Source organism: Gossypium hirsutum, chromosome D03 (assembly GCF_007990345.1).
Source record: "Gossypium hirsutum isolate 1008001.06 chromosome D03, Gossypium_hirsutum_v2.1, whole genome shotgun sequence".
Taxonomy (NCBI): Eukaryota; Viridiplantae; Streptophyta; class Magnoliopsida; order Malvales; family Malvaceae; genus Gossypium; species Gossypium hirsutum.
In genome coordinates this window covers 36,957,253-36,971,711 of record NC_053439.1, presented here as the reverse complement: position 1 = coordinate 36,971,711, position 14,459 = coordinate 36,957,253, and the positions used below count along the sequence as shown (strand labels likewise).

The 14,459-nt window shown below is 34.5% G+C and overlaps 1 protein-coding gene and 1 long non-coding RNA gene across 2 annotated transcripts; both read left to right on the top strand.

Annotated features, from left to right (window-relative positions):
* Positions 1-2,101: 2,101 nt before the first annotated feature.
* LOC107950105 (serine/threonine-protein kinase AtPK2/AtPK19) lies at positions 2,102-5,171 on the top strand. The gene is made up of 6 exons (XM_016884854.2): positions 2,102-2,988; positions 3,483-3,565; positions 3,650-3,770; positions 3,871-4,044; positions 4,521-4,628; positions 4,721-5,171. The coding sequence occupies exons 1-6, from the start codon at positions 2,404-2,406 to the stop codon at positions 5,003-5,005; spliced, it is 1,356 nt and encodes a 451-aa protein (XP_016740343.1). The 5' UTR covers positions 2,102-2,403; the 3' UTR covers positions 5,006-5,171.
* A 4,833-nt stretch (positions 5,172-10,004) lies between these two features.
* Positions 10,005-13,790, top strand: LOC107950856 (uncharacterized). The gene is made up of 3 exons (XR_001698239.2): positions 10,005-10,414; positions 11,582-11,611; positions 13,741-13,790. It is a non-coding gene; the product is annotated as an uncharacterized lncRNA (long non-coding RNA).
* Positions 13,791-14,459: the final 669 nt, after the last annotated feature.

The following is a 14,459-nucleotide window of genomic DNA, read 5'->3' as shown; positions in this document are numbered from 1 at the left end:
GGGGATAGATGTCTAAATATCCAACTTGACATAGGACTAGAAGCCGAAAAATGTGTTGCAATATATGGTGCTTCTGTGAAGATGATAAGGTTAGAATACACACTAGAATAAGATGGTACATACTAACGGTAGGTGGTGTGGGCATCGGGGTTACGATCCTCGGTATCGGTTCTTGCGTGGACGCTGATGATGGACTCGCCTTGCCAGCCCTTGGATTTAAATGGGGTCGTCGTGGCCTACTCGTATGGGGATGCTGACGCCTCACCTTTTCCCCGTACAAATATGGCTTGCCATGGATCCTAAACCATGGCATGTACTCCAGATCACATGCTAACTCTGGAATGATAATAGGTTCGCGAATAGGTAAGAAATCATATCGATTATTCCACATGTTGATATGTTAGGAGTAGAATACCAACCAATTCTCATTTGACCGCCGCAAGTCGATAGGATGTAGATCATCAATGTCTTGAGATACCATGGGAATTGATTGTTGGAATCCAAACTGCCGCAACATTATCGGTCTCGTGCATCTCGATGGTAGCATACATTACTAATGGGACCTTCATGTGCCAAGTGTTGGGATTCACAAAGAATTCCTTGGGGATGACTTCTCAAATTGTCGGATCCTCGTATGGTATTTTTTCAAACTAATATTAACATGATAAAAACATTAGTTATATATATACTACTAAATACGAAATCGATCGCGTTAAGATTATATAGTTCAAATTTTAAAAAATAAATATCTCCGTTTTTGATCGTTGATCTAATAGAAGTCGTATATTTTGAAGCTTAGTAAGTAATCCCACATGATTCGGCGTATGGTTCCACCTATTTAAATAACTTGTTAGCATAATAATTTTAATTTAAATAAATTTTATCATGGTAATATCTACTGAATTTTACCTTTTTATGAGTAGGAATGTATATGGGTAGTTCGTTCGAGGACATAAAACTGGAAATCAGTAGCACGCCCATGATTGTAATAGTAAAAGGTAACCACCAATTTTGATTTTTCTTAGTTGTGTCGCCCAACACATCTCCCAATATAATGTCGCCAACACGACGAACCCCTAACTGAGTTCACTGCTCCTCTAAAATCGATCATTTTCAACAGCCACCTTAGATAGATGAGATTTCGTGACTTATCCGGCATCAGGATACCCCCGACGATTTGAAGGATGTACGCCCAAGCATGTCATTCTCTCGAATCCTCATCCAACCCTGCGAAATTTGTTCGTAACCAAGCCATTTCAATCCAAACTCTGTAAATTGTCTCCGGAATTGGATCCAAAAGTTCACCACATACGCCTCCCCAATCAGCAGACTAAACAGACCTGATGACTACCAACCCATCCACCGATAACCCCAACTGTTAATACACGTCCTCCAAAGTAATAGCATACTTGCTGCATGGAAGATAGAATGTGCGTGTCTCGGGTCTCCACCCCTCCACCAATGTGCTTACGAGTTTTGGGTCCAACTTACAACCCCGGCCTACAAGGGTCACATGCCAAAAATTGACTTCCCTCAAGTATGGTTCGATTAACAGTGATGGAGGATCGGGTAGATTACGAATATGACATTGTAAAATTTAATCTTCCGCCTATATACATAAAAAAATATACAAAATATTAAGTTAAAATATAACAATAAAATAAACAAAATTAAACTTTATTAAAAATTATTCTTACCATTTGCAATTGACTGATGGAAATGTGCTTGTCATAATGACAGATTAGAGAATCGACCATTGCTAATTATATAGAACACGAATTAATTTTTAATAAAAAATATTTTCAGAAAATATTAATAAAAAATATAATTTAGATAGAAATAGAATTTTAGTAATAAATTTAGGAGAGAATTTTGAGAGTGGTTTGAGAATTTTGAAAGTATTGTGAGAAATTAATAAGGTTTGGGGAGGTTGGAAAAGTAGCCATTGGGGGGGGGGTAAAAACGTGTCCAGCTAAAGGATTTTTACTGGTGACACAGAGAAAACACTTCCAACTGGTAATTTAAAAAAAAACAAATAGGCATTTTAGGGTAACTTTGTCCATAATAAAACACATATTAATAGTTTACGATTGAACATTTTCAAAGTACTGGCACCGAATATGGTATTATCCCATTTGTAAACTTTGGCGTGCGATTGTCAGTGTCGCAGGTGCGCGTTACTGAAATCAGACACCCCAAATTATTGCCACTTCCACACATCTCCCTCTTGTCCATCAAACATGTTTCTCATTTTCAATTCTATTCAAAGTGATCTTCCTCTGCACGACTTTCAGATCGTTTCGTGTCTCGCATCCCATCCTTCTCCTTAAAATGTAATAATAATAGCCATTCTTTGGCTGCCCTGTTTTTTTCTATTCTTTTTCTGCTAAGAAATTATAAAAGATGATATCAACTTCATCATCCCAAAAGAAAAACCTTCAATCCCTTTTAGCCTCTAACCTCAAGAAACTCACCATCACTCCTCCTTCTTCTAATCATGAGTTTGATTTTGGCGATGTTTTCGGCCCTTTGACTCCTCACCATCCCGACCCCACCCTCCATTCACCTTCCTCCACGTCTCCCCCTTCTGCTTTCCTTGGGGATCCTCAAGTTATCCACACCAGGTCCCATTCTTATGTGGGTCCTTCTCCTCGTTACACCGTCTCTTCTTCCCTCCCTCTCCAAATCCAAACTGAAACCGAGTATGAAGCCGAGGAACAAGATGACGATGAAGAAGAAGCAAAACCCAAGATTGGGCCCGAGGATTTTGTGATCCTGAGAGTTGTTGGACAAGGAGCTTTTGGGAAAGTTTTTCAAGTGAGAAAAAAAGGAAGGAATGATGAGGATGGTGATGGGCTTTTTGCTATGAAAGTTATGAAGAAAGTAACTATCATTAAAAAGAATCATGTCGATTACATGAGAGCTGAGAGGGATATCCTCACTAAAGTTGTTCATCCATTTATTGTTCAGCTTAGATACTCTTTCCAGGTTCCTTATGCAATTTACTTTCTCTTTTTATTTGCATCTCCATAAAATTTGTCCCTTTTACTACTTTTTCCCTAAATATCTTCATGTTATTTCAACTTTCCTAAAAAAACATAATGTTTTTTTGTTAAGTATTTTGTGATTCTGATCAGATGATATGAGAAATGATGTTAGTTCTTGCTCTTATGTTAAATACAATTGAATGGTTTGGATTTGAAATATTTGGTCTTTAGGATTCAGCTTGATATCTGATTGAAGATCTAATTTTTTCATGAATTAGACTTCCTATTATACAAATTGTCAAAAATATTGCAGGGTTTTCTTTTTTACTTTGAAAAATCCAAGGTCTTTTATGGTTCAGCAATTTCTGTTTGAACTATTTATATGAGGACTTAGGATGTTTATCTCACTAGTCACTTCCAATCCATGATTGTGTCATGTATTTGAAGGTCATATTGTGTCAATGCTTACAGTTGTGTTCTTATGTAATTTTACAGACAAAGTCTAAGCTTTATTTAATCCTGGACTTTATAAATGGAGGCCATCTCTTCTTTCACCTATATCGCCAAGGGATATTCAGGTATCATGTTGTTTCAACTTCAAGTAATTTGTCTGTTTGCAAACTTTTATTTAGTTTTGGTTTTTTTACATGTTTCTTGAATAGTGAGGATCAAGCAAGGTTTTATACTGCTGAGATTGTATCTGCTGTTTCACATCTTCACTACTGCGGCATCGTGCATCGTGATCTTAAACCTGAAAATATTCTTGTGGATGCTGATGGACATGTAATAGCCATGCTCATAACATACTTGAATGCCAAATATACATTCCTCTGTTCGTGTTCTTCTGAGTGTTCCCAGTTCCTGAATCTGTATGTTGTCCCAGGTTATGCTTACGGATTTCGGACTGGCCAAGGAAATTGATGAATCGAGCCGATCGAATTCAATGTGCGGGACAACAGAGTACATGGCTCCAGAAATTTTACAGTCCAAAGGTCACAATAAAGATGCAGATTGGTGGAGTGTTGGGATACTGTTATATGAAATGTTAACTGGTCAGGTAATAATATACAGAGATTTTCAGTATGTATAACTTTTTCAAATTTTATAAGTTTTAAGTTCGAACTTTCTAACATGAAAAGCTGGCTTGGGTTTGATTCGGTTTTTTTATAATGCTTGTTCTTATTAATGATTTAATTCGAGTCGCCTGGTTTTGTTTAATGCACCAGCTTGAGGTACAACGTTTCTGATTTACTACTTAGTTGAGCATGTCTCCGACCTGCTATTTCTAATACAAGATATTTGAGAAGTGTCTGTAATCCATGGATTTTGACAGCAATCAGTATGTGTATTGCTCTGACTTTTATTATTCTTTAAGTACCTATGTTTGACATTCGTCTCTGCACATTTTCACACATGTATATAGGAATATGACTCCTAATCAGTACTCGCACCTAAAGTCCGAGTAGCATAGGATTTGTTTTCTGTCCATCATTACATTCAATAATTATATGATGGAGTGCCATGATTTGGCAGCCTCCATATACACATGCAAATAGGCAGAAGCTTCAGCAAAGAATTATCCAAGAGAAACTCAAACTTCCACCATTTCTTACTACAGAAGCTCACTCTTTACTGAAAGGGGTACGTACAAGTTTCGGTACTGTTATTTTTTCATCATTTTATCCTTGCTATAAAATTGCAAATGATTCGAAAACCTCGTCCCAATCTTGCAGTTGCTGCAGAAGGAGCCATCAAGAAGGTTAGGTAGTGGTCCTGGTGGAGGGGATGAGATAAAGAAACATAAATGGTTTTGGTCAATCAATTGGAAGAAATTAGAAGCTAGAGAAATTCAACCAAAGTTCAAACCAGATGTGAGTGGAAAGGAGTGTACAGCCAACTTCGACAAATGCTGGACTACGATGCCGGCGGATGACTCCCCAGCCTCCACTCCAACTGCAGGTGAACATTTTCAAGGTTATACTTATGTAGCACCTAACCCTTGGCTTTCTTCTAAGTAATTAACATTAGAGTGCTATAATAGCTCCTGTAAATCTATTGTTTACAGTAAAAGAAATATAAAATAAAATTAGATTCCTCTCATTGGGAGTGTAATGTATCTTACCGTTGTACCCAACACTTGTTTTCAAATAACAAACTTAATAAAATTCAAGATCCTTTCTTTTACCACCTGTGTTACTCCTAACTCTTCATTTTCCTTGCAGTATTTATTACTTGTACAAACATTATCAAATATCTGAATCCCATATGTAAAATGTATATCTGATTCAAGTATGCAATGAACATTACTACGTAATTCGGATTTAGATTCATATGGTAATATGGCTATGGAGGTGGTTCACTACAGAAATTCAGCTAAATCATGTTTATTAATCCACTTGTGAATGTCAAGAACTTTTGCAAATCTTATTTACTTTTAAACTGAAACGTATGAAACCATATGATGCAACTCAAAGCACTGAAGAACCCTAGAGTTGGGCTTGAAAGAAACCAGATTCTGCCTTAAAAAGTTACGACTCCAAAAGAAATGAAAAAAGAAAAATTCAGAAAATGGGAAGTAGAATTTATAATGCAGTTTTAGAGAGGAATCTTGTTCTCTTTCTGACTTCATATCTTTACTTAGATGCTGAATTCTATACAGAAAGCTTGGTTTTATCATAAACAAGAATTTGGAAAGGATTGGTGCTAATTTAGAATTAAATCAGTACCTTCATGAGAATTAATGATAATCAATTATGAGAAGATTTTGCCTGGAATCTATAATAGAACACCTAGTCTCAAAGTTGGTGAAATATTAGGGAATGGGATAGTAGGCGTTGAATCCACCAAAAATTACTTTTTAAGCCTACATAGTATATAAATAGTAGTATAAAGTGTAGGGTGGATTTTATATAGACTAGGCGGTTCAATCAGGTTAGGTGTCTAGGCAGTTCTCGTGTCCACGAGCAGTCTGTCCAAAATTAAAAATAAAAATTTAAATATGATAAAAGTAAAAGTAATTAAAATAAAAATAAATAGAAACAAAATTAAATTGAATAAACCGATGTGATGAAATTATAGCTCTAGGACCGGTAAATTAGTTATAGTAATTGAGAATGCTTTAGATTACCAACCCTTCCGTGTATAAATTAATTGTTGGAACGCTCAACAACTAATCTTTACTGAACTAATCACAAAACACACGTTCACGATCTAGCTCTTTGGTAGCCTTGCGAACTAAAAATGTCCAACTCGAACCAACGGCTTCAATCACACATGTCGTTTAGATCCGATTGCTATTTCTCTTTACGGAATCTAACCAACTACTTAATTGGACACGCCAATATTTTTTTCAATTTATCGAATACAACAGACAATCGACTCGGTAAGTTCAATTGTATGCGTATCAACACCAAATCAATGAGCTTTTTTGACTTCATGCTAATACAACTTTATAAGACGATGACGTCTATCTCTTAAACTGGAGAAATAACAAATACTAGTATAAAAAATTATACGTACAGAGTCAGATCTCACTATACTAAAAAAAAGGATAAAAATTAACCTAAAACTAAATCAAACTAATTCACAAACGAAAGAACAATTAAAAAAATAAAAAGAATATTATTCAAAAAAAAATGTTTAAGATAGTTGTCTGCGCAATTGCGCCTGCCCCTTCCTTCTAATACCTATATAATACTTATCACTATATAAATAAAACCTAATTAAAATCTGAATCTCACTAAACTTAATCTATAATTATATATCATAATAAATTAAAAACCTAAAAATTAGAGTCATGGTTGTGCGCCATCTCCGTCTTCCATCCTATTCACGCATTATATATACTAAATTAATAAAACCCTAAAAATAAACTTAAAATATTAAAAGACTTAATAAATAATAATAAAATTTTTATCCTCTGCATCAACTCGAGTTTTCATATCAATTATTTCGTGCAATCCGCAATAATAATTATACTTTCGTAAAAAAAGATCAATTAAGTGTGAAATTAGATAAATATATAATAAAAATATGTTAATTCAACTCATTATCAGTGAATGGCATATCTTCCTTTTAGAAAGGTTGAGATAAGAGATTCATACTGAACTCCGATTACTATAATCGACAGCCTCGAGAAAAAGCATAGGATGAGACAAGAAGCGGTGGCAAAATGAACTCGAAGTTAAATGATCCGACTTGAATAACGAGGATCCACCCACTAGAAAGTTATTTCATGTTTCCTTGACTATAAGGGAGTTAGAAGGCCCTACGTAATAAATCTGCTGATAATATTCTTTCCAATTGCTCGAGAAAAACGTTTCACAGGGCTTATCTATATGCACGGCTCATTAGCTCGTCATTTCACCTAATTGAGCTTGGAGTCTTAAGATGATTGAGGAAAGAAATGACAAGTCTCTTTCACTACACCAAAACAGACTTTTAGCGGCACTTTTAGCAGCGGTTGGACAAAAAACGCCGCTGAAGATCGAGAATTAGTGGCGATTCCATCAAAGCACCGCTAAAATTAAGAATTAGCGGCGTTTTTGTACAACGCCGCCAAAAAATAAGCCCAACAGCATCGTTTTGTGACCTTTTCGGGCTTTAGTGGCGTTTTTGCGCTCACGTCGCTAAATGCTCGGTGCCTATAGTGGCGCGTGAATGATAAACGCCGCAGAGATATTAAAGCAGAACGCAGGGTTCGGTGTTGATCAATTGTTGCTTTAGCGGCGCTAATCTAGAAACGCCGCCAAAGATCGGTATTAACGGCGCTTATATACTAAATGCCACAGAAAGTTTAACCAAAATGCATCATTTGGCCTCGAGGTATAGTGGCATTTAGCGGCGCTTTAGTTACAACGCCACTAAAGATCTTCATTAGCAGCGATTTCACCATAGCGCCGCAAAAGAAGTTAAAACTAAACGCAGTGTTCGGTGTTCATCAATTGTGGCTTTAGCGGCGCAAACATAAAAACGCTGCTAAAAATCGATATTAACGGTGCTTACCGGATAAACGCCTCAGAAAGCTAACCAAAATGCATCGTTTGGCCTTGATGTATGGTGGCATTTAGCGGCGCTTTTAACCTGAACGCCACTAAAGATCTTCATTAACGTCGTTTTCGTTAAAACGCCGCCGAGTCTGTTAAAACTAAATGTAGCGTTTGGTTTTAATCAATTGCGATTCCAGCGGCGCTAATAAAAAATCGCTGCGAAAGATCAGAATTAACGGCGCTTAACGAATAAACGCCGCAGAAAGTTAACCAAAACGCATCTTTGGCCTTGATTTATGGTGGCATTTAGCGGCGCTTTAAACCAAACGCCACTAAAGAAAACGCCGCAAAATATGTTAAAACTAAACACAACGTTCGATTTTGATAAATTCTGGATTTCACGGCGCTAATTGAAAAACGCCGCTAAAGATCGGTATTAACGACGCTTAACTAGTAAACGCCGCAAAAAGTTAACCAAAACGCATCGTTTGGCCGTGAGGTATAGTGGCATTTAGCGGCGCTTTGCCTAAAAATGCCACTAGAGATGTTAAAACTAAACGCATCGTTCGTTGTTGATCATTGTGGCATTCGCGGCGCTAACATAAAATCGCCGCTAAATATCGGTATTAACGGCGCTTGACAAAAAACGCCGCAAGTATTTAACCAAGGCGCATCGTTTTGGCGGAGAGGTATATGGTCATTAGTGGTGCTTTTATTAAAAACGCCACTAAAGATCATCATTAGCGGCGCACTTTTATAAACGCCGCAACAACAGTAAGTAAAACGACGTTGTTTTTGTTCTTTCGTGGCGTTTAATTTATAAACGCAGCAATAAAATTATTGTATTTTTCCAATCTAGGATTTAGAATTTAAGATTTAATGTTAATGGATTAGAGTTTTAGGGTCTATGATACACTGTTTAGGATTTTGGGTTAGAAATCTAAGATTTGGGGTTTAAGGGTTAAGGATACTGTTTGAAAATTAAAGAATAACATTTGGTATTTACGGGATTCATGCGATTTTGTACTACGTACACCTATATTATATATTAAATATAAGAATATAAATTATATATTTCGTACTACACTAACATTGGCCACACCCGAATTTCCAGAGATATGGTTTAAGGTTTACAGTTTATTTAGAGTTTAGGGATTGGGTTTTATGGTTTAAGGATTTAGGGTATATTTGGGGATTGTATTTTGGGGTTTGGTATATATTGTTGTTAATTTGTGGTTTACGGGTTTAATGTTAGTAGTTTAAGGTTTAAGATTTATGGTTAAGGTTTACGGCATATTGAGGACTTGGATTTTAGGGTTTGGTGGTTTAGTGTTTTGTGGTTTATGAGTTTTATGTTTATGGTTTAGGGTTTACAGCTTACGATTTACGATTGAGGGTTTTGTGTTTAATCTTGGATTTTTATTTAGAATATAAATTAATGTAAATAAGATTATAAATATAATCTATTATTTTTAAGGAAAAAAACATCAAAATGTGTTAAATCCCAAAAGCATACATGAACAATATTGGTTTAATGTTCAATTGTATACATTAACTTATAATTAAATTGATCCATATCTTGTAAAATATGAACAAAATTCTCTATCAAATTAACATCATTTTTAATTTATATATTGTTTTTATACATAAATATTTATATTTATTCAATATAAAAATATATTGATTCACACATATTTTTTAAATTGTGTATTTATTTTTAAAGGATGCATTATTCTCTTTTTTTATTACATAATATTTTCTATTGTAGATATAATTTTAAATAAATTAAAAACATTTTTAAAATTTGTTGAATTTTGAAATATTTATTAGGCATTAGCTGCGTTTATCTGAAACACGCCGCAAAAAGTAATTTCAATTTAGCACAAAATGGCATCGTATTTTCTGGTTTTTGTAGTGGCAGTGGCGGCGCTTAGCAGAAACGCCGCAATAGGTGAGGTAGTAGCGGCGCAATTTGTGAAAACGCCGCAAACATTATTGAAGAGTTGGCAAAACAGCGTCGTTTTCGACATGTTATTAGCGGTGTTTTATTTTAAAACGCCACAAAGTTTTGCAAACTGTTTTCGAAATGACTTCGATTTAGCTTAGAGAGGTTGCGTAACGACCGCGTTTTGTTTAGGGTTTACTGGCGTTTTACCTATAAACGCCACAAATGGATTAAGTTGTAGACGAAAACAACGTCGTTTACTCTCTAGCCATATGATTCCCACACTTAAACCCGAAATCCCAAATTTTCCCCATTTCCCCCATTTCCAGATTAATTTCTAATTATCCCTAACCCCAAACCCTTTCAATTTGCGCCATCTGAAAAATCGACCATCCCATCTGCCGTTGTCTTTGTCCGAGCCGACCACCTGCTGCGCAAACATCAGAAGCTCGAGCATCTCCATCACCGTTGGACTACTACGGCCGTCGTCATCGGTTAGTTTCTAGTCGGGCATTCATGTGTCATTTTAGAGAATCCTGTCGATGCACAAATAATGGGTTTTTGGCATGCTATAATTCTCTTTGTTCCTTGCTGCTACTTCTTGATTTTAGGGGTTTCCTGGCTTGATTTTCTTCAATTTCTTGCTGATTTTGATTTTGTGTTATGTGGTATTTTGGGTGGTTGCTAAGAAATGAGATGATAGACCATTATTTTGAACTTGATAATTTCTTTAATCTTTATTAGAGTTTGTTGAACAGAATCAGTAATATTGGTGAGGATTATGTTATGTTGTTAGCAGCAGTTTATCATCTATTTAGTTGTATATAAATTCATTCTTCTGGATCAAGCTATTTGTTCAATTTGTTATAAGAAATCAGAGTATATTGTTTTAAAGTTATTGTGTTTTTTTGTGAGATTCTTTCAATTTTAAAATCTAAAGAGCTTTGGGATTGTTTTAAAGCAATAACACCGAAAGACTGGTAGAAACAGATAGAAACGTTGATGTGCTGGGATTTGCTTTCAAATATATATAAAAGAAATAATAGTCTGTAAAGCCTGTTTTTTTTTTTGGGGGGGGGGGGGCTAATATATAAAGCCTGTTGTTTTTTGCCTTTAAATTTTCTTTTTTTGGTAATGTTTTTCCTTAAAATTTAAGCTTGAATTATTTACATGAGCATTAAGCAGTCATGAAGATAGAAACCTTAATAATTTATTATTTATTTATAGAAAAATGCAAAGCTGTAAATGTCTGTCCAATAATTTTTCCTGCTAGAACTTGGTGCCACTAACTAGCTGACAATTCCTTCAAAACCCAATCATTCATATGTTTATATATCTAGATTTTACGTTGATAATTTTTCCTGCTAGAACTTGATATGTCAATCAAGAGCTTTATAATTAGTCTTCAATTTAATCGAAAAAGCTTGCGTACACATATTACTTCAGGCGTAATAAACTTTTTGAATACATCATCATACATAAGCTAAGATGGAACATAATCAGTTAAAACAACACAAATATATATATACGTATTAGTCTTTTCTTTTTCCACCACCAATTTGTTTTCATTTGTACTGTTTTCATTTCTACTTTTTCCTTTTATTAAAATTCTGGTTTGGTGTTTTTTGGGTACTAATTTAGTTGTGTTTTTTGTTTGGCAGCCGTCTGCTCTGATATTTGGAAAATTTGAGGTATTTATTCATATATTTCCATAGATTGTTTTATTAAAAAAACACCTCCAAAATTTTAAATTTCGTATTTGGTTATATGTTTGCTTTTACAGTTTACTTATGATTTTCGCGTTTTCAAATGGGTTTTGATTAATATTTTTGTTTTTAAACATGTGGTATCGGTTTTACATGACCAATTTTTGCGTTATATATTTGTATCCCAATTTACGCGTAATTTTGCAGCCTATTACATAATTTAATAATTCTAAATCATAATTTTATTTTCTCCCCGTATTATGTACCCAAGCAAAAGCAATTACACAAATTGATCGATTAGTTTATTCGGTTTAATGTGAATTATTTATGGGTTTACGATTTTATGACAATGAATTATCAATTTTACTTCTAATTTAATAAATTATCGCCGTTAGATGTGACTTGCATACTTTAATGTATGTGTTTAATTATCTTTTAAATACAATAAAGTCATCGATTAATTGATTCAATGTCAATGAATTACCCATTTATAATACATACATTACATAACTTATTAATATATTTATGGATAAATGATACATAACTTACATAACTTATTAATACATATCATTTTTAATACATAACTTACATAATACGACATAACTTATTAATATATTTATGGATAAATGATACATAACTTACATAACTTATTAATACATAACTTACATAATACGACATAATAACATAAATATATATCATATGATAACTTAGATAGTGAAATAATACCAATGAAGTTAACAACTTACCCTTGTAATTTCTGCAGAAAATCAGACTTGCAAGAATTAAGAAATAGACCGGTCTTGGATGAATTTGTCAAGGGTAAGAAACGAATATAGAAATGGAGTACAAACTTTTTGAATTTTGCATTTCAATAAATTAAATAATTTACATAAATTAAATAACTTACATAACTTACATAAATTAAATAAATTACATAACTTACATTACATAATACATAAAAATATATCATATCACAAATTTCTGTATTTCATTTATGGTTATAACTGGCGTTTTAACTTACCTGTGCCAATTATTGTCAAAGTCAGACTTCAATAATTAAGAAATGGACCGGTCTTGGATGAATTTGTAAAGGGTTAGCAAATGTTTTTGAAATAGAGTACAGCATTTTCTAAATTTTGCATTTCAATATGCAAGCCAAGAGAACATGATTCTTTGCCCGTGTAAGAAGTGCGTCAACATAAACTGGCATTATCGTGAGGTTGTATACGAGTATCTAATTGTTGATGGGTTTGTTCGGGGTTGTAAATAATGGTTATTTCATGGAGAATGCCCGCCTAGTACTTCCTCTTCAACGATGGATGTATCTTATCCTGGTACTGCTTACCATCAGTCTGATAGAGGGGATGACATGGAAGGTATGTTGCGAGATGCATTTAATATGCACAATCATGGTGTCCAGTCGTTCCCAGCGGACTTGGCAGCTTCTGATGATTGTAATATTGGGAGAAATGCTTTTACCGAACCGGGAAGTAGTGTACCTCATGAAGAGCCGAATGAAGAAGTGGTGAAGTTCTATGCGCTACTTAATGACATGAACGAAGAACTGTATGAGGGATCAAAATTTTCAAAAATGTCTTTCTGTGTTTGAGGTGATTGGGCCGATGTTAATACAGCTCGTGGAATTAAGCAAGATCAATTTGGTTTTACAATGGTGAACTTTGACCGATTGATTCACACAGGACAACAACTGATAGATGAGCCGTATGTATTCTCATCTCAAGTCAAACAAGTTTTTTACTCAAAAGATCCAGTCGACGAGGGTTGGTACGTTGTACTCCGTAACATCCCTAGAGACTTGTTTAACATGGGCAGTGGAAGTAGAGATAACATCGACGACAGATCAGAAACTTTTCCCTTTCTAGAACAAAACTTAAACGATAATATCCCTAGTACTAGTGCACAATTTCAATGGGTTCGTCGGGATACGGATGAAGATATTTACGAAAAATGATGTAGTAAGATTTTACGATTGTTTAATTATATGTAATATCATAATTTAAATCTTGGTCTTATTATATATTTCAACTATTTTATATGTGTTGTTATTGTTGTAATTAGTTATTAAGTTTTCAACTATTTTATGTGTATTGCAGATAAAATGCCTAGGAGAAAAATTCTAAGGGGAAGCATTGTTCAAAATGATCCAAACTCAACAGAAACAAATAGTACTGAACAAAAGACAGCAATTGGATCTTCGAATGTTCCGATTACATCTGATGATCCTACAGAAGTTCAAAATAATTTTACATTTAATTTACATGCGTGTTGACTTATAGTTGATTTATTTTTCAAATTCTTATATTATAATATACCATTTGTAGCTGAAAATGGTGGGACGCGCAGAGGTTGAGGACGTACGCTACTTAGAGAGTTATACGAGTTAGATCCAGTCGAGCGTGTCAAAGTTGTACGAAACAGTTTTGGTCAGCCTGTTGGATCAGAAGCTCGACTTTTAGCAGGATACATGGGCATTTTAGCACGAAATCCGAATATGTTGCCTATCAACTACGAGTCATGGCATCAAATGCCTGATAGCAACAAAAACCAAGCCCTCGATAATATTAAGGTAACAAAATGTTAATGTCATCTGTAATGCTTGGGACATAGTTTCATTTATATTTACTTTTATTAACTTGTGTTTTTTGTTTTTTGTAGGCGAGGTTTGCTTTAGAGGTCTTAGATGCTTATGTAAAGAAGGCATTGGGAAAATATGGAGAGACAATAAAAGTACTTTGAAGAAAAAATATTATAAGACAAAAACTACCCTCGATGAGAAATTGCAAAATGTCCCGCCGGGTATGTTGAGGTACCA

Coding starts and splice junctions, on each gene's coding strand:
- LOC107950105 (XM_016884854.2), top strand. CDS start 2,404: ATGATATCAACTTCATCATCCCAAAAGAAAAACCTTCAATCCCTTTTA. Junction 3,566..3,649: donor TATCGCCAAGGGATATTCAG/GTATCATGTTGT, acceptor TTTCTTGAATAG/TGAGGATCAAGCAAGGTTTT. Junction 3,771..3,870: donor TTGTGGATGCTGATGGACAT/GTAATAGCCATG, acceptor ATGTTGTCCCAG/GTTATGCTTACGGATTTCGG.